This window comes from Castanea sativa, chromosome 7 (genome assembly GCF_040712315.1).
Source record: "Castanea sativa cultivar Marrone di Chiusa Pesio chromosome 7, ASM4071231v1".
Lineage (NCBI taxonomy): Eukaryota > Viridiplantae > Streptophyta > Magnoliopsida > Fagales > Fagaceae > Castanea > Castanea sativa.
In genome coordinates, this window is record NC_134019.1 from 38,645,552 (window position 1) to 38,670,910 (window position 25,359).

General features: G+C 40.5%; 1 protein-coding gene across 1 annotated transcript; it reads left to right on the top strand.

The window, feature by feature from the left end:
* Positions 1-15,216: 15,216 nt before the first annotated feature.
* Positions 15,217-21,784, top strand: LOC142642400 (subtilisin-like protease SBT3.9). The gene is made up of 11 exons (XM_075816748.1): positions 15,217-15,409; positions 15,522-15,613; positions 16,366-16,463; positions 16,568-16,723; positions 16,799-16,910; positions 17,356-17,899; positions 18,570-18,667; positions 18,769-19,008; positions 20,665-20,779; positions 20,851-21,064; positions 21,143-21,784. The coding sequence occupies exons 1-11, from the start codon at positions 15,320-15,322 to the stop codon at positions 21,709-21,711; spliced, it is 2,328 nt and encodes a 775-aa protein (XP_075672863.1). The 5' UTR covers positions 15,217-15,319; the 3' UTR covers positions 21,712-21,784.
* Positions 21,785-25,359: the final 3,575 nt, after the last annotated feature.

The window sequence follows — 25,359 nt, forward strand, 5'->3', positions numbered from 1 at the left end:
TCGGCTGGGTCCTCGGACCCTCGGCGCATGGGCCGACCCATAGTATTAACAATTTCCAAACCCAGGGTCAGGTCGGCCCTCCTTAACACGGCCCAAAAGGCCCATGTTCCCATCAGGATCTTTTTACCCCCCACAATAATAATAATAATAATAATAATAATAATAATAACTTAAAACACAAAACTAAATCGTATCAACCTAAATTAGGGTTCTTAAAAACACAAAAAAATTTCAACCTAAAGCAGAGTTGCAATAAAAAATAAAAATCCACCAAAACATTGAGAGAGAGAGAGAGAGAGAGAGAGAGAGAGAGAGAGAGAACCTTTTTGTGAGAAAAAACTATGCAAAGAATGGAAAAGAATAACAAATTTATAGTAAGATGGAAGGGATAAGAAGAGACAAATGAAGAAAGATGAATGGAAAGATGAATAGTAATATTAAAGTAGAGGGTAGCGAGGAGATGAAAAGGTAAAGGAAGAAGAAATGTTGAAAAAAGTGTAAATATTTAAAAAATAAGTGAATGTAAAAAAAATTATAGAAAAATTGAAAATAATAAAGAAATATATATAGATATTAAAACCGACAAAGATGAATATGTAAAGTCAATAATCTATTTATATATATATATATATATATATATATATTTGTAAAAAAATAGGAATAAATAATAAATAATAATTATGTGACGAATGACATAGCGATGATGTGGTGCAATAGGATCTCAGCAGCAATAAATGTCACGCTTCAACTTTTAATAATATATAAATTTGCATTAGTTATGCTTATGCACACATTTATATATATATATATATATATATATATATATATATATATATATATATATATATATATATATATATATATATATATATATATATATATATATATATATATATAAACAACAACAAAAACAAAATTACCTAAAGAATCTATGCTCTTGAACATTTTTGAAAACTAACAGTTTTAATTTGTTCTCTTCAATTAAAACTTTTGTTTCTTTATTTTTCGTTTTTCTTCTGATCATTGTTTTTGTAAGTGCACAATTGCACCTGGCCCCAAGAACAGTTACGGGCCCAGGCCCAATGAGCCTTAAACAATATGAATTTGTAGAGTGTGGGCTTGAAACCCAGGTTAGAAGTATGTGGGGATTAAATGACAAACTAAGGATTTCGAATACTTGGAAACAATAAGGAATATTGTGAATTGGCCTCCTCGGACGTAAGCCGAGAGCTGTTCTTATATTATATCCCTTTCTTAGTCTTTTCTTTTCTTTTTTAGGTTACAAAAAGTCCTCCCTTTTCTATTCCAGGTTTCTCCTTAAATACTCCTCTTTTGAACACTTTGTACACGTGTTGCCCCACCTCCCCCTTAGCCTAGATATTTCCCTTCTCAGTGCCTTTGAATAGTAACCAGAAGTTTCTCTTCTACTGTTCAGGTGTCACTTCCCCATAAATGCGGCCAGGGTGGTAGGTGCAGGGTTTTTAATGTGGAGGTAGCAGCCTTTATCTTTTACATTTCTTCAACACCGGTGCTTCTGGGGCGTTCTAGGGTTCACCCCTTTTAACCATTGGCCTTAACCATGTCATCCCCTAATCTTTACTATGAAATCCCGAGTTCTTCAATGTTCATCCGAGGATAAGGTCACCCTCGGCTGGATCCTCGGATCCTCGGCGTATGGGCCGACCCATAGTACTAACAATTTCTAAACCCAGGATCAGGTCGGCCTTCCTTAACACGGCCCAAAAGGCCCACGTTCCCATCAGGATCTTTTTGCCCCCCACAATAGCCCCTCAAAACTCTAATTTTCAACGTCCGAGGAGAAAAATAGGGTTTTGATCCGACGAGAACCTACTCCAATCATTTTGTGAGTAATGGCACGTGTGGAAATCGTTTCGCGTCCCAGAAGATGCCATTTGGCGGTTTTATTTTGAACAACACGCGTATTTAATACTGCCAGTTACACTTTGTCCCTCACGTTCAACGGTGAGATGGGCATCCAACGGCCCTCATTACTCCACGAAATTTTAGGCGGGACAAATATAATTTCGAGGCCGCCTTTTCGCACGTCGTGACGCTTCGGGAACCTGCGCCTTCATTTAATTCCTCAGGAATCAATCCCATCAAAACACCAACAATCATCCTTTACCAGCAGAAAACCGTGGAAATCTGTACCTTCAACTTTGTAAGTTCTTGCTCTCTCTATTCTTAACCCTTTCTCCTCGGATATAGTCCTCGGCTGTCTTCGTAAACACTCTCCCCTTTAGAGTTTAACCTTTCGTTCTTTTCCAATGGGTAAGTTTAAGTGTCTAGTTGATACCGCATTGGGATGGAAGGCTTTAGGGCCAAATACCGTATTCCCGGCGATGTAGGACTAAAATACTGCCGGCGACAGGCCGTGGCCGGTTCTAGGAAAGAGGGAGAGGTTATCATTCCTATGATAGCCTTTCTAGAGGGTGGGATGACCCTTCCAATGAAACCTGTAACTAGGGAGTACCTTCGCAACCACCGGTTGTGTCCCGATCAATGCCTCCCAAACGTTTTTAGAGTTCTAGGTAGTGTAGATGCTCTAAACGAGCAGATGGGTTTAAACCTCACATGGCATGATGTCGTGTTCCTATATGAGTCCCATAAACTTTCTAAAGTAGGTTATTACATTAAATCTCGGTCCAGCACCGTTAGGCTAATCTCCTGTCTACCCAAATCAAACAAAGGCATGAAGGACGACTACTTGATCGTGTCTGGGAACTGGCACGACGGCTTCCACTGCCCAGTTAAGTGGGGGGATCCAGGTGCGACGCCGTAGGATTAATCTCCCCACAACACAACTTCTCCTAACACACACACAGAAATGCGTATTCGTACTTACTTAAATTTGTTAAACATCTATGTAAATCTGACCAAGTTTGTTTGTTTTGACGTCTTTTTTGCAGATAAGCAACACGTGCGTCCTCGTCTGAGTCACTGTAACATCGCGCATCTAAACCGGGTACTTCGCTCCGCGGTGATCGTTACTTAAGACCAACATCTCCGGGCTGCTCACCTTATTCTTGGGTACACCCCCTTTCCAAAGACTTCCAGGAGATAGAGAACGCCATAATTGCGGGCGACCGAAGACGAAAGAGGATAAACGTAGCTCGGCCCCACTTTTTGGACGACCGTGACCTCCCGGACGCTCCTAACACCATTTTGTACAACCGGCCGATAGCAGCAGTCCCCCTCGCCGTGCACTCACAAGCAACTGTCGTTCCAGAAGAGCAGGTGTCTTCTTCACACACACTTGACGACGAGATAGACCAATTCCATCTCGAAGACACCGAGAGACCTCACGGGAACCAGTTTGTGGTACTTTCCGACGAGGAGGAAGAAGCCACCGAGGCCTCTGGAATTGCAGGGTTTGTGGTTGCCCTTCCCGAAGACGAATTAGAAGAAGACATGGGAAGAATGGAGGGTCTCCTCACCAATAGGGCTGCTAAGGTTGCAGAAAAAAAGAAAACGGGGACGTCCCAAGTTCCCCCAACTTTACCTCCTCCTCCTCCTCCAGCTGAGCCAAAACTGCCAGCCGAGGATCCCAAGAAGAAGAGGAAAGGGGATAATGAGGGGACGATTAATAAAGACCCCAAGAAACCACGCCAACAACTCCCACCGGCCCAGCAGCAGAAGCTGGACAAGGGCAAGGGTAGAGCCCGTTCGGTTGAAATCGGGGAATTCAAGGACGAGGCTGAAGTGCGCCGAGCACCGACCACCTGGTCCCCCGATCTAAGGCTGGACGGCGCACCCATCTCCTGCCAGTCCAGTATAAGGGCAGTTCAACAAGGCCACGCCCACCACCTGGCCGAGGTCTTGGAACGCCCTCTTCGCCGCCCAAGGACATGGAGACCTTGGAAAAGATGGGCCGGCCACAACTATTCCTCTCACTAAAAAGAGACTTAGCGTTGGTAAGTTTTTCTCCCTTTTAGGGAGATTCCACTTTTAATAACATTTATAGGTAAGTTTGTTTCTTATTATTCCTAACTCCATCATACTTTACTACGAGGCTATTCGGGAGGTCTTCGTAGGCCGAGAAGTTTATTGAAGACACTCGGAAAATAGCCAGACCGAGCTCGAAATCGGGATGGGGCGAGAAGTCCTTGGGCACGGCCACTTGCGCGAATGAGAAGTTGACCTCGGAGGTGGCTGATCGAGGAGAGAGAAAAATGGGGTCGAGTCAAACTTGAAGACCATGAAGACCCGGATAGAAGGACGGCGCAAGCTCCTTCATGAAAGAGATGAAGAACTCTCCCAAGCTCAAAGGGAGTGCTCGGATTTGAAGAAGTGCGCTCGATGAAGGAAGAAGCCAGCTCCTTCCAACTCTCTCTTCAAGCTGCCAAGCGAGGTGCAAGTTTCGATGAAGGGGTAGCAGCCACGAGAGGAGCGGTGACGAGGAGTTCGCGGCTTTATGCCGTGAATACTGTCAAAAAGTATGGGGCGAAGCTTTAAACGTAGCAGGAGTTCCCCAATCTTCGGATTTGAGGAAGTCCGAGAATGTTTGGCTTCCCCTAGAAATACAGGAGATTGAAGAGGCTCCTGCTGCTACTCCTATCACCGAGACAACTCCTCCTGCTCTACCTCCGGTGGTCCCACAGCAAATTCCTGATCCTACAGAACCTTCTGTTCCCAATAAGAAAAGGAAGGAGGAGTGGATGCAGAGAAGGACTTGAACCAGACAGTGGAGCCCAACGTCCTTCCAACAAAGACAGCGGATAAAGGAAAGCAGGTTATGACTCCTTTTGAGCTGGAGTTGAGAAAGACCGAGGGCACTAGTACCTCTCAGCAAGATCCTCCTCCAACAGCTTAGGACTTAGCTTAGGGCTTCTCTTTTTCCTTTTTTTTTGTTTTTGTTTTTGAATTATATATTGTAATGCATACTCAACTGATTAATGAAGAACGATTTCGTTTACTTTTCACTTGGATTGTATCTGTTTTTACTTTATTCTTTTTGTACTTATTACAAAAGTTTCCCATTAAGTCACATCAAAAGTTTCTCAGAGTATAAAAATCTAACTCCAAGGATTGCACAATCATAACTTTCACATAATCATGCGTATATTATTAAAGATTTAATACAAGATGACATGGTTAATTCATTTGAACAATGCCTCGATTAAGAAGAAGAGAGGGCCTTATAAGAAGAAGAAAGGGCCTCATATAACGATTAAACCCTTGTAATGCGTAGCTCTGTTTCTAGTAAGATGTAAGATCCGAGGACCATTCCTTACACAATCAGAAGTTAACTTCACGATCCGAGTTAATAAACAGTAACGTATTAACGTCCAGACACAATCAGAAGTTAACTTTAATCAAAGTCGTAGTCCGAAGATAAATATTAAGCAATCTTTCGTTTAATTCTTAAAAATTGTAACTGTAAATGTTAATTTTCCCAAAGTAGGAGGTCTGGGGACCCGGGATAACTAAGGTTCTGTTTAACAAATGATAAGACATCAATTTCCACAAGGTTTGTGGTCCGAGGACTGCACTTAACCAAGTTTCTGTTTGATTCTTAAAAATTGTAACTTCAAATGTTAATTTTCCCAAAGTAGGAGGTCCGAGGACCCGGCATAACTAAGGTTCTGTTTAACAAATGATAAGACATCAATTTCCACAAGGTTTGTGGTCCGAGGACTGCACTTAACCAAGTTTCTGTTTGATTCTTAAAATTGATAATTTCAAATGTTAATTTTCCCAAAGTAGGAGGTCCGAGGACCCGGCATAACTAAGGTTCTGTTTAACAAATGATAAGACATCAATTTCCACAAGGTTTGTGGTCCGAGGACTGCACTTAACCAAGTTTCTGTTTGATTCTTAAAATTGATAATTTCAAATGTTAATTTTCCCAAAGTAGGAGGTCCGAGGACCCGGCATAACTAAGGTTCTGTTTAACAAATGATAAGACATCAATTTCCACAAGGTTTGTGGTCCGAGGACTGCACTTAACCAAGTTTCTGTTTGATTCTTAAAATTGATAATTGCGAGCGTCAGAGCTACTCATAACTTTGAAATACAAACTGACAAAAGCTCGTTTCATTAATAATAATACCTTCTAAGATTATTTACATTCCATGGACGTGGAACAATTCGTTCGTCTAGATCAGCTTGCCTATATGACCCTATACCTGCTACCGAAACAATGCGATAGGGGCCTTCCCAGTTAGGTCCTAGCTTACCCCATGCTGGGTTCTTAAAAGTGCCTACAACTTTCCTTAATACAAGATCACCAGGTGCAAGTGGCCTTAGCTTCACGTGGGCATCATATCCTCGTTTTAGCTTCTGCTGATAATAAGCCAATTGGACCATAGTTGCCTCACGCCGTTCCTCAAGTAAATCAAGATCTTTCTCTAGAAGTCCCTGGTTATTCTCTAGGCTAAAAGAACTTGTCTTTAAAGTAGGAAAACCAGATTCTAGAGGTATCACCGCCTCGGCTCCATAAGTCATAGAGAATGGTGTCTCTCCAGTGGACCTGCGCGGTGTGGTCCGATATGTCCACAGGACATGAGGGAGCTCTTCTACCCATCTGCCTTTCGTATCGTCCAACCTTTTCTTGAGCCCGTTAACTATGACCTTGTTAACTGCCTCGGCTTGTCCATTTCCTTGAGGGTAAACTGGGGTGGAATATCTGTTTATGATACCCATGTCACCACAATACTTCCTAAAAGCCCTACTATCGAACTGGACACCATTATCAGAGATGAGTGTGTGTGGTATTCCGAATCTAGTGACAATATTTTTCCATATAAATTTCTTGGAATCAACATCTCGTATATTGGTTAAGGGCTCAGCTTCAACCCATTTAGTGAAGTAGTCTGTTCCCACGAGCAGCCATCTTTTGTTGCCAGCAGCTCTCAGAAATGGCCCTACAATGTCCAAGCCCCATTGTGCGAAAGGCCAAGGGCTGGAGAGAGGGTTAAGAACCCTCGGGTTGGTGGATATTAGGGGCGAACCTCGACATTGATCACATTTTCCGGCATAGTCACGAGCCTCCCTCTCGCATATTGGGCCACCAATAACCCTGAGTCAGGGCTCTATGGGCTAAGGACCTTCCCCCAGTGTGGCTCCCACAAATTCCCTCATGCAATTCCTTCAGTAATGCTTCTGTTGATTCAGGGTGTACACACAACAAGTACGGTCTGAAAAGGATCGTTTGTATAGCTTCTGGTCCTCGGACAACCAGAAACGCGGCGCCTTTCGACGTAATTTTCTGCTTCGGCCTTGGCTTCGGGAAGAATGTCATTTTTAAGAAAAGATATGATCGAATCCATCCAACTAGGACCAGGCCTTATTAGATGGATGCGAGGTGCGTTAACGATTACAAGAGAAGGTTCTACCAAATCCCGAACGAGGATAACCCTTGGTAAACCTTGAGCCGAGGATGTTGCCAACATAGCCAAGGAATGCATGAGTGTTTCCATTCCTAGAAACGTGAGCTAAGGCAAAGGAGTCAAATTCGGCTGGCGGCGTTTGACTGGGCCAAATATTCACTGCGTGCAGGGGTCTCTAGCCTCCATGGTTCCCATGACACGGCCGACCACTAGCGAGAGTCCGAGAACACGTGGATTTCCTTGCCACCCATCTTATGTACCATTTGCATGCCTACCAAGATCTGCTTCATACTCGGCCTCGTTATTAGTAGCCGAGAAGGCCAATCTCAAAGATTTTTCGAAGACAATTCCTTCGGGGGACATTAGAACAAGTCCAACACCGGACCCTCTTTGATTAGCAGCCCCATCCACATAAACTCTCCAAGCCGAGGGCGATACGTACGTGATCACACCAACCGATTTTTCACCCATGTGTGCTTCTTTTGAAGTTTCTTCTAACAATGGTTCGGTAAACTCGCCACCAAATCGGCGAGGACTGTCCCTTTACCGATGTGCGAGGCACGTATTTAACATCAAAGGCTCCCAAAATGGTTCCCCATTTTGCCACCTGCCGAGTAATCGGCACTACGCAACACGGCCTTAAGAGGCAAGCTGGGTCAAAACAACCACGGTATGAGATTGGAAATAATGAGGAAGTTTGCGCGTGGCGTGGACTACGGCCGAAGTGCTTTTTCCAAGGGCGAGATAGCGCACCTCGGCCTCATTCAAGGACTTACTAACGTAGTAGATCGGTCTCTGTACCCTGCTTTCATTCCTTATAAGGACTAAGCTCACCGCGTGAATAGCCACGGCCAGATAAGCGAATAAAACCTCGTCCACTTCAGGGCGAGATAAAATAGGTGGCCGAGAAAGATATTGCTTAAGTTGTTGGAAAGCTAATTCGCAGTCCTCGGTCCATTGAAACCCTTTCCACTTGTGTAACAAGCGAAAGAAAGGACGACACCGATCAGTGACCGAGAAATAAATCTATTCAACGCGGCAATCATTCCGGTCAATTTCGAATCTCTTTTGGGTTCCTAGGCGGCTGCAAATTCCGAATAGCCTTAACTTGCACTTTGGGTTTACCTCTATGCCCCTATGAGTAATCATAAATCCCAAGAACTTCCCGGATCCCACGCCAAAAGAACACTTGGAGGCGTTAAGGCGCAATTTATACTTCCTTAGCATGCGGAAGGTGTCGGCGGATCTGTCATGTGTGAAGGTCTTGTCTTACTCTTCACCACCATATCATCCACGTACACTTCGATGGTTTTCCCCGATTCTTTGTTCAAACATTCGGGTCATCATTCTTTGATAAGTAGCCCCGGCATTTTTTAATCCAAATGGCATGACCTTATAATGATAGTTCCGGTTGGAGTAATGAAAGCGGTCTTCTCTGATCCTCTAACGCCAAGGGAATTTGGTGGTAACCCTGGAAGGCGTCCAAGAAACTCATCCGAGGATGTCCAACGATAGCATCTACCGGTTGATCAATCCGTGGCATTGGGAACGAATCTTTAGGACAGGCCTTGTTCGGATCGGTAAAGTCCACACATACTCTCCACTTGCCGTTGTTCTTCTTAACAACAACAGTATGAGCCAACCATTCAGGGTAGAAAACCTCTTTGATAGCCCCCGCCCTTTTGAGTTTAAGAACCTCTTCCTTCACAGCTTTAGAATGTTCTCGGGAAGATCGCCGAGGTGGCTGCCTCCTCGGAACAATGGCAGGATTGACGTTTAAACGATGACAAATAAAGTTCGGATCTACGCCTGGAGCCTCATAGGGGTCCCACGAAAAAACATCTAAATTATCTTCCATAATTTACAACAACTCCATCTTCTTTTGGTGTGGCAAAAGTATGCCAACTTGGAAAAACCTCTCTGGATCATCTGTTATTACAAACTTCTCTAACTCCTCACAAATAGCCTCGTCTCCTGTCATCGCTCCAGGTGCCTCCGGAGCTGTTAATTGCTATGACTCATGGATGGGCAAGGTTGATGACTCAATTTCTGACTGACGAAGCACCGCGGCCCGATATGCATTGCCTAGCCACTACCGGCTGCCGAGGATTTCCTCAACATGCTCCCCCGAGGGGAATTTCACCTTAACATGTAAGGTAGAGGAGACAGCTCCCAAGGCGTGCAACCATGGCCTGGCGAGGATGGCTGTATATGGAGAGTACGCGTCAACCACAATGAAATCTACCTCAACCGTTCCGGTGCCGGATTGAACGGGTAAACGGATCTGTCCCTTCGGCATAACGGCCCTTCCTTCGAAGCTTATAAGTGGGGAGTCATAAGGGGTTAAATCTTCCAACTCCAATCTTAGCCCTTTAAATAGATCGGGGTACATGATATACGCACATTGCCCCGATCTATCATCACCCTTCTCACATCATAGTTCCCTATTCCGAGGGTAACCACAAGAGCATCGTCATGGGGCTGGATAGTCCCTACCTTATCCTCCTCGGAGAAACCCAAGACAGGTAAAGTGCTCTTTAATCTCTTCGGCTGCTACCCACATCCTCGGCTTTGCGGATGGGAAACCGCCATAACCCTAGTGGGACCCGAGCCGGTCCTGCAGTGCGACGAAGATAACATTAATTGTTCCCAATGCTTGGCCGAGATGAACCGTTCCTCCGATTGTTTGAACCAACTTGGTGACCTGCCCGGTGGAGTGACACAAGTGCTGCTTTGACTTTCCCTCACCGACGAGCCGCTCTAGATGGTTCCACGGGGTCCGGCAGGTTCTCGGTAGTGTGGCCCACATCTGATGGTAACCGACGAGAAAAGGTTTTGATTTCTTCTAGCGGGGTCCCTTGCCATCTTGCCGGGCCATCGAAGAAGGGCTCTTTACGAACTTTTTCTAATAGCGATGCACCGGTTCTCGGAACACGGTATTTACAAGTCTTTGCCGAGCCGGATTGTCCGAAGTAATCCCTCCTCGGCTTGTTGTGATATCTGTCCGACCCGAAATCCCTTCTCTCATGCGGGATAACCTTCTCCTTTCCTTTCCCCGCTTGGTCTTCCTCTACCCTCTTATATTCATCAATACGATCCATAAGACGGCGTACTGCGGACGGGCTTTTTCGTCAAAGACTTTCTCGGGTCGTGATCGGTAGGGAGGCCCACCTTAAAGGTATTAAGCGCCACCTCATCAAAGTCGCCGTCTATTTCATTAAACATCTCCCGAGTATACGTCGGAGTATGCTTTCGGTGTCTCCCCTTCCTTCATGACCATGGATAGCAACGAGTCCAATGGCCGAGGGACTCGCTACACGTAATGAACCGCGAAGCAAATGCCACAGTTAGCTCCCCAAATGACCCTACGGATCCCGATTTGAGACCGTTAAACCATCTCATAGCCACGGGTCCCAAGTGGAGGGGAAGACTTTACACATCAAAGTCTCGTTGTGAGAGTGCACCGCCATCCTTTGGTTGAAGTGACTCACATGCTCCACGGATCAGTCCGGCCATTATAGATGGTAAAGGTGGGCCGGGTGAACCTCACGGGAAGCCTCCCCCTCTCAATCCTCCGTGAAAACGGAGATTTAGAGAGTTGGTGCAACGCCCTACTCATGGTATCGTTGCCTAGGCCCCTAGAACGAAGCTTCTTACGTCTGCGGGTTGGCCGGTCGTCCTCCTCACCGGAGGATGTTGCGCTGGTGGGGGAACATGACCTTGAACTGTACCCAACTTCCCTATCCTTCTCTGAGGAAGAACTAGACGAGGACGGGGAAACCTTACGCTTTGCGCGGCGTAACTTCCTCTTCAAACGATTGATTTCCCTCTGCATGGATTTAGAACCCTCATCATGGGTAGTGCTACCCCCTCCATGAGTATGGCTAGCCCCTGGGTATTCTGTATGGACGCTTCCCTCACGATCCCTACGATGTTCAAGACGTTGGAAATGATCTTCCGGTTGTGATCCTTGTGACTCTGCATGGTGAGAGCCTAAGCCTGCCATAATATCCCTACCTCTTCTAGACTAGATTCCCCACAGACGGCGCCAATTGTAAGTGCACAATTGCACCTGGCCCCAAGAACAGTTACGGGCCCAGGCCCAATGAGCCTTAAACAATATGAATTTGTAGAGTGTGGGCTTGAAACCCAGGTTAGAAGTATGTGGGGATTAAATGACAAACTAAGGATTTCGAATACTTGGAAACAATAAGGAATATTGTGAATTGGCCTCCTCGGACGTAAGCCAAGAGCTGTTCTTATATTATATCCCTTTCTTAGTCTTTTCTTTTCTTTTTTAGGTTACAAAAAGTCCTCCCTTTTCTATTCCAGGTTTCTCCTTAAATACTCCTCTTTTGAACACTTTGTACACGTGTTGCCCCACCTCCCCCTTAGCCTAGATATTTCCCTTCTCAGTGCCTTTGAATAGTAACCAGAAGTTTCTCTTCTACTGTTCAGGTGTCATTTCCCCATAAATGCGGCCAGGGTGGTAGGTGCAGGGTTTTTAATGTGGAGGTAGCAGCCTTTATCTTTGACATTTCTTCAACACTGGTGCTTCTGGGGCGTTCTAGGGTTCACCCCTTTTAACCATTGGCCTTAACCATGTCATCCCCTAATCTTTACTATGAAATCCCGAGTTCTTCAATGTTCATCCGAGGATAAGGTCACCCTCGGCTGGATCCTCGGATCCTCGGCGTATGGGCTGACCCATAGTACTAACAATTTCTAAACCCAGGATCAGGTCGGCCTTCCTTAACACGGCTCAAAAGGCCCACGTTCCCATCAGGATCTTTTTGCCCCCCACAGTTTTAACTTCCATTTTTTTAAAACAAACTTTTTCGCATATATAGAAAATAAAGTGACTGTTTGGATTGCGCTTGTGTCTGGGCGTTTGAGCGTTTTTCTGTGGGTCCTGTGCAGTTTACGGGACCTGTAAGTACGGATTTTAGCAAAAATAAGTTTAAAATTGGGTCTCACGGTACTATTCACACATTTAAAAATTATTTTGCTACAGTGTTTTTTATTTTCAGTTTTCAGCAATAAGCGTTATCCTAACAGACCCAAAGTAGAAAAAGAGGATTTTTAGTGGCACACAGTTGCAATTGTCCTCCCTCGATCCCATTGGATGTCAACAATGTAATAAATGATTGTTTTAATTACATTTTTCTTTGTGTGATTGGTGACACATAAGTTTGTAAAGGCTATATAGTAAAATTTCAAATTTGTAATATCTCTAATACTCAAATGTACACATCCACCATGTGGCGTGAATGAATGATAAAAGTACTAATTAAATGCATCAAACGTAGAATATGAGTAGATAATATTTATACAATAATCTTGTTTTGAGTTGTGGTGGGTCCTTTTTATTTTATTTTTATTGTAACTTGATAGGCCAAGAATGTTTTGACTCTTTGAGTAAATTAACCAATTAATTAGGTAAGTAAATTAATTAAGTCAATTTAACATGCAATATGCGTAGTAACACAAGCAAATCACCAAATTACTAAATGCAGCAGAAAATAAATTTGACAATGGTGATTTATTTACGAATGGGAAAAACCACACAAGTAAAATCTCACCAGGTGAATTTAAGGTCACCACTCCCAAGAATTTACTATTATCAAAACAAACGGTTACAAGTAAAGGAATCCCAGTACCTTATACCAACCTACAGTTTAATCCTTACCCCAATACACAATTGGACTTGTAATGTAGTAACAATCTCTCATTTTAATGCACGGCTCCTAGTACGTGACTAACCAATTGATGCATGGATCCAAGGATGTGACTAACTCCACAGCAACCCTTTAATTGTTGTAGTTGATTTGCAACAACTTCACATAGAAACACCAATAAGATCTTCAATGTTGGTGCAAGAGACTTTGCTTGGTTACAGAGCCAAAGGCGTACTAGAAACGCAACAAGAACTCTTTCTTCTGTAGAAAGTGGTTAAGGTTTCAAAAAGAAAATCTTATGAAACTCTCTAGGGTTAGGTTTTTCTTTTTTTTACCTCCTTTAAATAGGAGTTTAATGGGCTCTCCTATTTCAAATAGGTTTTTACAAACCTTGGACTTTCCTAATCCATTAAGGATTATACAAACCCATAAACAAAATAGCCTCTTAGAATAAAAATGTTGTTGGCTATAGTCTGAATTTCATGAGCTCGATAGATCGAGACATGTGTCAAGTTTTAAAGAATCTCAACAGATCGAGCTTTAAAGAATCTCGATAGATTGAGCTTTTGTCGAGGAAGTATTGAGACCTGCAAATTGCAATTTTCTTGAGTAATCTTCATGTCTTCTGATAGTGACGTTTTTTACAAGCTGTCAATGAGTTAAGGAGGCTGACGGGAATATACAACCCGTCAGCCAGTCTCATTAGGATGCCTCCTTTCGACGTTCGATGCCATACCCCTTACGTAGCGACGTTAGGCTAACGGATCAAGCTGACGAGTCAAGGCTGACGACCTTGGTTGTAAGGGTCCTTGGCTGACGTTCTTTGTGGAGATACACATAGGCTGACGACAGTGTAGGAGGTACATGTGGGCTGACGACCTTGGCAGGTAAAAGCTGAAGGAGTAATCCAACCTTCATTCTTAGCCTATCTTGACTTTTACATGCATGAATATAAGGAAAGTTCTTGCGCTACACATTCGACTGTAGTCAAGAAGATTCCTATAAGGAAAGGGCTCTATACAATAGGCAAAAATCCACGAATTACTCTTCTAAAAGGAAAGTACTTCTTCACCAAGGCGTTTATTTCGGCCTCATACCACTATATATACCCCAAAACCCTCATGACCCAAAGGTACGCACAATTATCTCAACTCTCGCACTCTAGGGTTGTTGAAAAGACTCTAACTTGATCGTCGGAGGGTTTTTGGCCGGCACCACACTGGTGCTCTTTGTTCAATCATCTATTTTCTTTTCGCAGGTGTTGCTTCGATCTGAGGAGTACTCGCAGCTTACTGGTGATTTCTTCGGCATCATCATCTTCAATTTAACTACTTGTAATGATCATCTTGAAACTTCTTAGATTTATCCAAATACAAGTGCGTTTTGTCAAAAAATATGCCAATTACATAAAAATATGTCCTTAACATAACTTATGGTTGGTTGACATCTCATGTTGTTGTCAAAAATTTGTGAGATTTTGAAGTGTCCATAGAATAACTCAAACGAGTAGCCACACATAATGAACACAACTTATGAATAAGGCATTTCTAACAAAGAAATACAAATTTTTTATCCAATTTTGAGCATTTCACTTTGTATGCAATCTATCCAATTTTTACCAGTTAGCCAATTTTTTTTTTTTTAAACCATATACATATTATACTCAACAAGAGCATTGAGAGAGACTAAGCATATCATGCCGTAGGTGTAGGTGCATGCATCTAACCTCTCACAGTATATGGACACTATTGGCAGATGCATATATTTGTAATCAATTGTATAATATTTCTTTTTATTTATAAGAAAATTGTGAGCAGGTAAAAAAAAGTTATGAATCCATGTGAAAAAATCATAGAACCAATTATAATCCGCTCTAATAGAATTCCTCCGAAGTCACCTGACCACTTATTGTCTATTGTCGGAGAAATTACAGTCAACGCCCTCAGATACACCTCCCCACGACAATACATCCAAAGTCAAGTCCAATGGCTTCACTCTCTCTCTCACGTACACACCCTCACCAGTCACTACTCACTACCACACAACTATCCTCTGTATAAAATATGTAATTTATACATCTATGGCACAACAATCCATTTTTAGTGTTTAATGCTAGTGCCTAGCTTGTACCACTCTACCGGTGGTGGAGTCAGTAAATGAAATCTCTATGGACCCCACGCGAATAGCCTAAGCTAAAAATAAAATATATGAGTGAGTGAGTGAGTGAATGAGTGAGAGTCAAAAACAACTGCCTTCTTCATTGTCGGTTTTCGAGTTCAGAGGTCTCTCATGGCTTCTCTTTGGATTCATAGTATTATTTTGATTGTTCTTGCTATGCAACTACAGCCTTTGTTCCATGTTGCACTTGCTTCAACCAATGTGAGTTTTGAGTTTTCTTAAATTATATATGGTGGTTATTCTGTTTGTTCCTCGATTCAGTTTCTTTGATCAATTTGTTTGGTGGGTTTGTTTTCTTGTTTGGTCTTGGCAGGTTCACATTGTGTATATGGGAGAGAGACAGCACGATGAACCTGAACGCGTTCAAGACTCCCACCATGAGGTCCTATCCATTATACTTGGAAGGTCTCAGTTCTAACTCCTTTTTCTCAGCATTCATTCATTCATTCAAAATAATAATTAAAAAAAAAATAAAAGAAAATTTTTCCATCTTTATGTGTTTCTGTAAAATTTAAATGGCTATAAGATAATTCATGTGCTCCTTTGACTTGCATCTTTAAGTTTTCTGTTCCTAGGTGTATCAAACCTCTTTGTCAGCATGTAAGTTTATGCTTGTTTTAATTAAGGATTAAACTTCAGTACAATTGCTTAGCTGTTGTTACCTCATGTTCCCTAATTAAAGTTGAATTGAATTGTGGGAAAGAACACCTTTTGGAGTGCATTGGTCAATGCAGCTATATGGTTGAATTTAATTGGAGAACCGAAGGTACTGCACATAAGGAATTGTATCCAAGTTCTGCCCATTCATAAAGGCCATGAAGTATACCTATTGGAGTAATGGTTAAATGATTAAATTCAATATTTTCTAATAGTTTAAACTTTTGGGACAAATAATAATTTTTCATGGTCATAAGAATGGTCTTGAGTTTGGACCCATAGTGGCAGTGGCAGCGGTCATAAGAATGGCCAAGATTGTGTTTTGTTGTGCTTATTAGCAAACAAATCTGTGTGTGCACATGTGAATTTTGTATATTTGGCCCTTGTGCTGATTGTTTCCTACAAATGCACTTTCAACATTATAGCTTGTAAAGATATGTGACTGGGATCTAATTATGATAACAACAATGAAGTAAGAGCTTGTGATATCGATTTGACAGCCATGAAGCTGCCAAGGAGTCAATTTTGTACAGCTACAAACATGGCCTTTCGGGTTTTGCTGCAGTCTTAACCGAGTCTCAAGCAAAGCTTATTGCAGGTGTTACAATGGTGGTGAACTGTGAACTCTGTTTTGTTATCAGACTTGACCTTTGCTAACAAGTTCTTGTAGTTAATAGTATCCTTTCTCATAAAACAATGCAGATTTCCCAGGAGTTGTTCGTGTAGTACCAAACCGAGTTCTTAGTCTGCAAACGACTAGAAGTTGGGATTTTCTACAAGTAAAGCCTCACATTAGGAATGGAATTCTTTCAAAGAGTCATTCTGGAATCGGGTCTATTGTTGGTATCTTGGACACTGGTTAGTGTGGAAATGCTGCATATGCTTGTAGGTAATACAGGATCAGGCTTGATCTGTGCTCACTGTGTTGAACAGGAATCTGGCCCGAGTCTGAAAGCTTCAAAGATGAGGGAATGGGCAAGGTTCCATCTCGTTGGAAAGGCATATGCCAAATAGGAGAGAAGTTCAATCACTCTCACTGTAACAGGTTAATTCAATTGATATTTTTTATTTTAGTTATTTCATTTTAATTTGACTTTCCTGTTTAAAGCAGTCCTATGTGCAGAATCAATATATTGTTCAATAAGTTCTTTTGAGAAGAAAACTCAAATTTTTGTAAGGTAATTGTAAAACATTCCATCAATCAAGGTGAATGACAATGCAGCTTGGAGTAATGACTTGGTCTATCTAAGTTGATAAAATTATGAAAATGTTCCACAACTTTGTCAGCATGCAATTGAATTGTGCACTTTGAATTTCAGAATTATCGTTTGTTTGTACCATGACAGTCCATGTTTGAGTGGAAGAACCTTCCTTTCTATAAAGAAGTATAATTTGTTTCCAAGCTTTTCTTCTATCACTGTATTCAAAGAGCTTGAGTTTGGTTAAACTGGTGTAGCCTTAACTACTTACCGTTATGATTATTTGGGCAGAAAAATTATTGGTGCACGTTGGTATGTCAAAGGATATGAAGCTGAATTCGGAAAGCTAAATACAAGTGATGGGGTTGAATACTTATCTCCCCGAGATGCTGCAGGTCATGGTACTCACACAGCATCTACTGCAGCTGGCCTTCAGGTAGAAAATGTGAGTTTTATGGGATTAGCTCAAGGATTGGCAAGAGGGGGTGCTCCATCAGCTTGGTTAGCTGTCTACAAAGTTTGCTGGTCTACTGGTGGCTGCAGCTTAGTTGACCTTCTTGCTGCATTTGATGATGCAATATTTGATGGTGTAGATGTGCTTTCAGTATCTCTTGGCTCACCACCTCCACTTCCTACTTATGTTGAGGATGTTTTGTCCATTGGTTCCTTTCATGCTGTAACTAAAGGAATTTCTGTAGTATGCTCTGCTGGGAATTCTGGTCCTTATCCTCAGACTGTCATAAACACAGCTCCATGGATTATAACCGTAGCTGCAAGCACCATAGATAGAGCTTTCCCAACTGTGATCACCATGGGAAACAATCAAACTCTTGTGGTACTTCTTATATTCCTTTCTGGCCATGAAAGTATGTGTTGTGCTTATATTGGAACAAGATAGAAACAAACTTCCAATGAAATAAACTGCAAAAATATGACCATAACTAATTCACCAAACCTAGAATCCACTTGCAAAAGAAATATGCGGTTCAGTAATATGCCTGTTTCTGTGAAAGAAATGTGAAGAATTCACTATTTTGAGATTAGGATTAGAATTAGTTGCATTCTTTTAAAAGCCAGCATACCATGGGAACAACTCCAAAAGTAACCTACATCTGCTACAATATGAACATGAAGCTTTTGTATGACGGTAATAGAGTTGTAACTTGTAAGTGAGTCTGAGATACTTTTATCATTTTACACTTTCACATTCACAGTCATTGAAATATTCTATTCCTTTCAGTTTATTTAATTTTTTTTTCAAGGTCGAAATGCAAATATTTGGGGTAATCCAACTTGTGATTTATGTTAAATAGGTTTGAGTAATATTGATTAATGGTGTCATATGAAGAGTCTGAATATGACCCTAGAACTGTTTTTTGTTAAATCATGCATAACTTCCTTTTGTCAAACTTCAGATTAATAGTGAACAGTCTTGTTGTCTTATTGATATTAACTCTTTGTTGTATGGACCTAGAACTAGAAGTAAATTATAGTTTTTAAAACAGGGTCAGGCTTTCCATACAATGAAAGATATGAACAAATTTCACCCTATTGTATATGGAGATGACATAGCAGCTAGCGGTGTAGTTGAAGGCAGTGCAAGGTAAAATGCCTTGCTATTTGCAACTTGTTGGCTTGAACTCTGAATGAACCCTCTACTCTATGTTTGAGGATTCGTATTCTAATAGTGGGTACTTTTAATAGGAGCTGTGATTCAGGAACTCTAAATGCCACTTTAGCAAGAGGAAAAGTAGTTCTTTGTTTTCAATCTAGTTCGCAGAGGTCAGCTATCATTGCTTTAAGTACTGTAATGGATGTTCAGGCTGCTGGTCTCATCTTTGCCCAGTTTCCAACAAAGGATGTCACAATCTCCTGGGATATCCCTTGTGTCCAAGTGGACTTTGCAATCGGGACATCTCTGCTCACTTACATGGGGATGACCAGGTAATTTTATCAGAGCAACTAAATCAAGCTGAATCCATTATGCAGAATTGAAAATAAACAAATCTTGAGTCATGCATTTACCTTGTTTAATTAACAGTCCTTTTCTTTGGCAGTAATGATCCACTGTAAAGGCACCAGGAAGTTCTTTATAAAATTCTATGTTGTGTCGTTCCTAGTGGAGAAGAAGGCCGCTGTGTCTCATTATTTTCTTGATTAGATGATAAATGGTCTCACACTATTACAAATATCAAAGCTCAATTCCATTATCCTAGTCCAGGTTTATTGTGTTAGGACTTACCTATAGTGTAAGCAAAATAATCCAAATCCTATGTTTAGTAACATTTCTTTTATTGCAAGTAAAGTAACCCTAGGGTAGTCTAGCTTCATTGTAACCAATAGATCTCAATGGTACAAATATAGTTGCTAATGGCTAGGCTGTTAGGCTGAACCATGTTAATTTTGGTTCTGGTCTTTATTTCTCTTTCTATTCTCACTTTAACTCTTCATTTCAACATGGTATTTTTCTCGTCTTCTTTGGCCTCCCTACCAGTAGTGCTGCCCCTTATAGGTCTTTTCACCATCATTCAGGCATTACAAACTCCAAGTCCATGCCTTCAGGGTATTTGTTCAAGTCGTAAACCACACCTCTCAAAAGACTAGTAGTAAATCTTCAGAAGCATCTCGCCCATGAGTCTCTTTGGCGTAGATACGCATCTCAAACCAATTATTGACCAACCACTAGTGACACTGTCCACAGCTGATGTAATCATTCAGGTTGTCGATGTCGCCATCACCCGGATACATGGAACACTTTCATTTGCTGCTTCATCATTCTAGCTACTGGTACAACCATCATCCATCCATAGCAGCCACCTTCCGTCGCTGACCATTGCCCTTTGTTTACGCGCTCCATTACAGGTAGAGCAAGGTCCTCTGCACATCAAATCCAGTCCAATGTGGTCCTATTTTCCTTACTAGTCTTACATTCTAAACTCAAGGTTTCTTCAAGATTCCCCTTAAGGTTGAGCGGGGGTATTAGAGGCATCCACACCCAATGCTATTCAAGGCCTAAGTCCATTAAAGTAGCCAAGGTTCATTATACAAGGTCTTACTGATAGTTGTAAGTGAAAAAATCCTAATCTTACTTTTAGTGCAAGTAAAGTAACCCTAGGGTTTACTTTATTATACGTACCCCTTAATAGGTTCATTGTAACACATAAATCTCAATAAAAAAGATGTAAACATGAAGAACTTTCTATTGTAGATGTAGGCCATTAGGTAAACCACATTAACTTTTCTTCCGATCTCTAATTCTCTCTCCTCACTTTCGCTCTTAATTCAAACATCAATTCTAACAAACGCTATTTGTTATAATGTCAAAAAAAAATTCCCTTTGTTTCTCCAGCAGCTGTATACCCTTGTTCTTGGGAATTGTGAACTTCCAAACTCCATGAGGGCTATGGGAAAGGTTGATATAATTATAACAGATTTGAGTTTAAAATAGATAGATAAAAATGTCTGTAATTTGTTATGTGTCAAAAGTGTCTGATATGTAGACATAAAGAACTTGTACTAATAAATGGCCAAAAATAATATTCTTTGTTCCTAAATTTGCTTTTGGCATGTTAATGACCTACTGAAATGTTTATTAAACAGCAATCCTGTAGTCAAGTTTAGCCTAACGAAAACAGCTGTGGGACAGCAGATTTCCCCAGAAGTGGCATTCTTCTCGTCTCGAGGACCCAGTTCCTTATCTCCATCTGTATTGAAGGTACTGAAAATATTTCAGAAAATGGTTTATACTTTGATTCTCACATATGATGTATTTGAATGTTGTTGCAGCCTGATATTGCTGCTCCTGGGGTTAATATCTTGGCCTCCTGGTCCCCTGCTTCTCCCCTCCCAACAGCTATGACTCAACCACCTCCACTCAACTTCAATATTGAATCGGGGACCTCCATGGCTTGTCCACATATATCTGGCATTGTGGCTCTTCTTAAAGCTATCCATCCAACATGGAGCCCTGCTGCAATCAAGTCTGCACTGGTCACTACAGGTTGACAAAAGAAGTTTACTGGCATTTTATTTCCTCTTTTAGTTTATTACATAGCTGATTCTCTTGTCTCTTGTATAGCTTCTTTGGAAGATGAATATGGTCAGTGTATTGTGGCTGAGGGAGCTCCCCATAAGAAGGCAGACCCATTCGACTATGGAGGTGGTCATGTTGATCCTAACAAAGCCATAGCTCCTGGTCTCATATATGACATGGGGTTCTCAGATTATTCCCGTTTTCTTTGCGCAATGGGCTACAATAATTCTGCCATTAGTACGATTACCAAGGCTTGCACCCATTGCCGCAAATCAGCCAACTTCCTTGCAAATCTTAATTTGCCCTCTATTACCATTCCTGAGCTGAAGAAGAAGTTAACTGTGTCAAGAACAGTAACAAATGTTGGTCCAGTTAACTCTGTTTACACTGCTTTAGTTCAAGCTCCAGCCGGCACCACTGTGATAGTTGAGCCATCAAGTTTGTTCTTTAATTCTACAATAAGGAAGCTCAAGTTCAAGGTTACTTTCCACTCCCAGCTAAGAGTTCAAGGAAGATACTCATTTGGCAATCTTCTTTGGAAAGATGGTTTCCATGTAGTGAGAATACCATTGATAGTTAGGACTGTCATACAAGATTTTTATGCTGAAACATGATGCTGTTGCCACCAACTGCTTCTCTTTGTATCAATAAATTATCATTGATGATTAATAATCTGTTAAAATCATATTGCTGATTCATTTTCAGGTAACTAGTTAAATGAATATACCTTTTAAGATGTTGACTTTAAAAGTCAGGCCACCTTGTGAAATTGAGAGCTCACGCTTCTTCCACTATGAAATCATTGCAAGTCGTTGTTATGCTATTAGCCAAATGAGTTTGCTTGTAAAGTACTTGACTTCAATGACTAACTCATGAAACACACATGATTACAATGGGTCAATAACCTTATGATTTCATTTTTAAATCTTGTGCACATATAGAAAATGGATATTCACCGGTGAGGTTGAGAGGATTGAGAGCCCTGGCTTATTCAAAAACGAACCTGTTCAAACTTTTAGTAACCATTCAAATGGTTTTCATTTAAAGATGTTAATCTATATATATATATATATATATATATATATATATATATATATATATATATATATATATATATATATAATAGTAGGTAAAACAGAGAGAAAATTCAATTAAATTTTAAATTGGAATTTAATTAGAATCAAATTTTGAGCCATATGTCTCATCTAACTTAAATTTTAGAAATTTGTGCCAAGTGAGTTAATTTAGTATAAAAATTGAATTTCAATTAGAGTTTAATTTTGCGCCACGTGTCCTATCTAATCTAAAATTTTAAATTTTTGTACCAAATTAGTTAATTTAGTGTAGAAAACGATGAGTCTAATATAGTAAATCATAAAAAACATAATCATATAACTAAAAAAAATCAAATTTATAAGTCATCTACACACACACACACACACACACACACACACATATATATATATATATATATATATTAATAAGTAAAGCTTAGAGAAAATTGAATTTGAATTTGAAATTATAATCTAATTTTGTGCCATGTGTCCAAATTTATGTGGGAACTATACCATAATTATCCACTTAAACTTGTGTCATGTGCCTACTTAAGTTTTTTAATCTTTGAAGTCAAGTGAGTCAATGAGTGCAAAATACTAAGAATCTAATATTAATGAACTATAAAATAAATAAATAAATTCACATATAGTCAATAAAAATCATCACATGTTTCTCAAAAAAATAAAAAATCATCACATATCAAAAATCACCACATGTTCTATCTTATTAAAAATTAGAAGAAAAAAAATGATCATAAATAGTATGAAATTTAGGTAAGAATTTTAATATGTGACTAATCACGTTTACTTTAAAAATATAATTTGACTAATTATATTTGTGTAGGGTTTATTTTTTCACAACCCTAGACATATATAAGACTTATTTTAAAGGTCGTCATACATAGTGAACACATGCAGAAAGTGACCTAGTGCCCTATTCTCTCTGCAAGAAGTTACTGCGTTTTTTACGTCTTAAGGTTTTGTAACCAAGTACTTCTTGATCTTCTTTGTTGATGAAGTGAAGAACTTTTTCAACCAACAACATCTTCAAGTTGCTGGAGTTAGTCACGTACTGGGATCCGTGTAAAAGGGTGGCGTTCATATATTGAAGAGTTCAGAAGTTTTAAAGCGGTAAAATGTTTCTACTGTAAGTTTATCTATAGGGATTGTAGAGTTTAGGGACAAAGATTTTGTACTAGATCTGAAACTTCTTTTTATTATAGTGGATTGCTTTTTAGGAAGGTTCCCCCTAGGTTTTTTACTATATTTTATGATAAAAATTGTGTTTAATTTTAAATATATCTATATATATGCATGAATGTATGTGTTACATGCTTTAAAAAAATAATTTGACTAATTATGTATATTTTTATAATAAAAATTTTATTTAATATTAAATGCATTCATGCGTTTGCATGAAGTTACATGTTAGTAAACAATAAAAGAAGGCCTTCATAATCAATGTTTACCATTTTTTTTTTTAAACTCAAGTCAGAAATCCTAATCTAATGAACCTAATACACTACCCCCACCCCTTCCACTCAGGACCACTTGAACTTGGGTCCTCAAACCCCACAAACCTTTTAAGGCTTGGGGAAGTACCACCCCGCCCAACGTGGGCGGTGGTAATGTTTACCAAATTTCTAGATCTACAGAAATGTAGCTCAATACATTGTGTCAATTAAGAAGACTTCGGCAAGTATAGACCACTTGTCGTCAAATACATTGGACATCAAGAATACATAAATGCAATTGCTCTTGCATTAATTGAGAGGAAAATTACACTTTATTCTTTTTTGCTTTTTGATTTTTCAAAAAATAATTGGTAGGATGATTTGAACTATGGATGTTTGTTAAAAATACTTGGAGGTGCTAGTTAAGCTCTTGGCCAATTACAATTGATTCTAAGGATCTATTTGGGAACAACTTATTTAGTCGAAATTGAAAACTTTTTGCTGAAAGTAAGGTAAAAAAAAAAAACTAAAAGCTAGTAATATAGTACAGTGGGACCTATAAATAGTACCAAAAAGTGTAATAGAACCTGTAAGGACACAATTCAAATTCCCAAACCACGACTGGGAGGAAAATGGGCTTGAAAGGCCTTTCTTCACAATGAATTTGTAGAGGATGGGTTTGTAATTTAGATTTCAAGGATGGTTTAGACAATTACAAAAAGAACGGGCTTTGGGCCCAATGGAACAAAACAAAGAATCGTTTGCAAAGAGTAAGACTGAGAAATCGTCCTCGGATTGTTTCCGAGGATGGTTTATAATAATATTTCTCAAGTTTGGATACAAGTGTTGATTACTATTGACTCTATCTCTTCTACTCACCAAAGTCCTCCCCCTTTCTTCGTATGCCTTCCCTCCTATTTATACTCCTCCTCTTCTCTTCATCATCTTCCACTTTATGGTTGCAACCCTCATTTTTGGATACTTGTCCCATCCATTCTTCCCTAAAGCCCGCTGGGATTTTGGGACCAAGTTCCAAGCTTTATGCTCAGGTCCCATCCTTCCATCTATACTGTCAGCGTATCAATTACAGAGTCTTTAATATATGGGCGGTGGTAGCAGCTTTACTTTAGACATTCCACCGCTCTTTCTACTGTCCTCCACGTATTCTGTGTATCCTCGGCTTAACATTCCGAGGACAAATCTACTCCTCGGATGGTATGGGACACTTAAATAACTCCACGATCATTTTGATGTTTTCGGATTTGGGTTTCTAGCCCAAAAGACCTCGTTGGGCCGTCCTTCATAAATTACTGGACCCAATACCCCTACAATAATACCCCTACAATAGCCCCTCGAGATTCTTTATTTTTCTTTCACCTCGGGAGGAAAATAGGATCTCGAATTAAAAGACCTTTTTACCCTGCAGAATCCTGGAATATTACTAACAGAAATAACTTCTGAATTACCCATCGCGTGTTCCCGATGCTTCGGTATGCGAAACGCCCCCGAATTTATTATTGGCGCTTCTATGTCCCCCACGTTTCATTGATATGACACATATCCAACGGTCGAGAGCGATTCCTGTGTTGAGGCGGGAATTCGCCCGCTTCAAAACACCTTTTGACATATAAATACTAATTTTCTTCAAACTTCTTCACACTACAGAAACCTCATAACGTACCTGCCACACTTTCCATCTCCCCGTACTCTCTCTTTCTATCAAGTACTCTGTCCGAGGTGACGTGCTTTCTTC

Bases quoted from the DNA above. Each gene is read 5' to 3' on its own strand.
- LOC142642400 (XM_075816748.1), top strand. From the start codon at position 15,320: ATGGCTTCTCTTTGGATTCATAGTATTATTTTGATTGTTCTTGCTATG. The intron at 16,464-16,567 runs GTGTTACAATGG...AAAACAATGCAG, and splicing joins TCAAGCAAAGCTTATTGCAG to ATTTCCCAGGAGTTGTTCGT. The intron at 21,065-21,142 runs GTTGACAAAAGA...TCTCTTGTATAG, and splicing joins GTCTGCACTGGTCACTACAG to CTTCTTTGGAAGATGAATAT.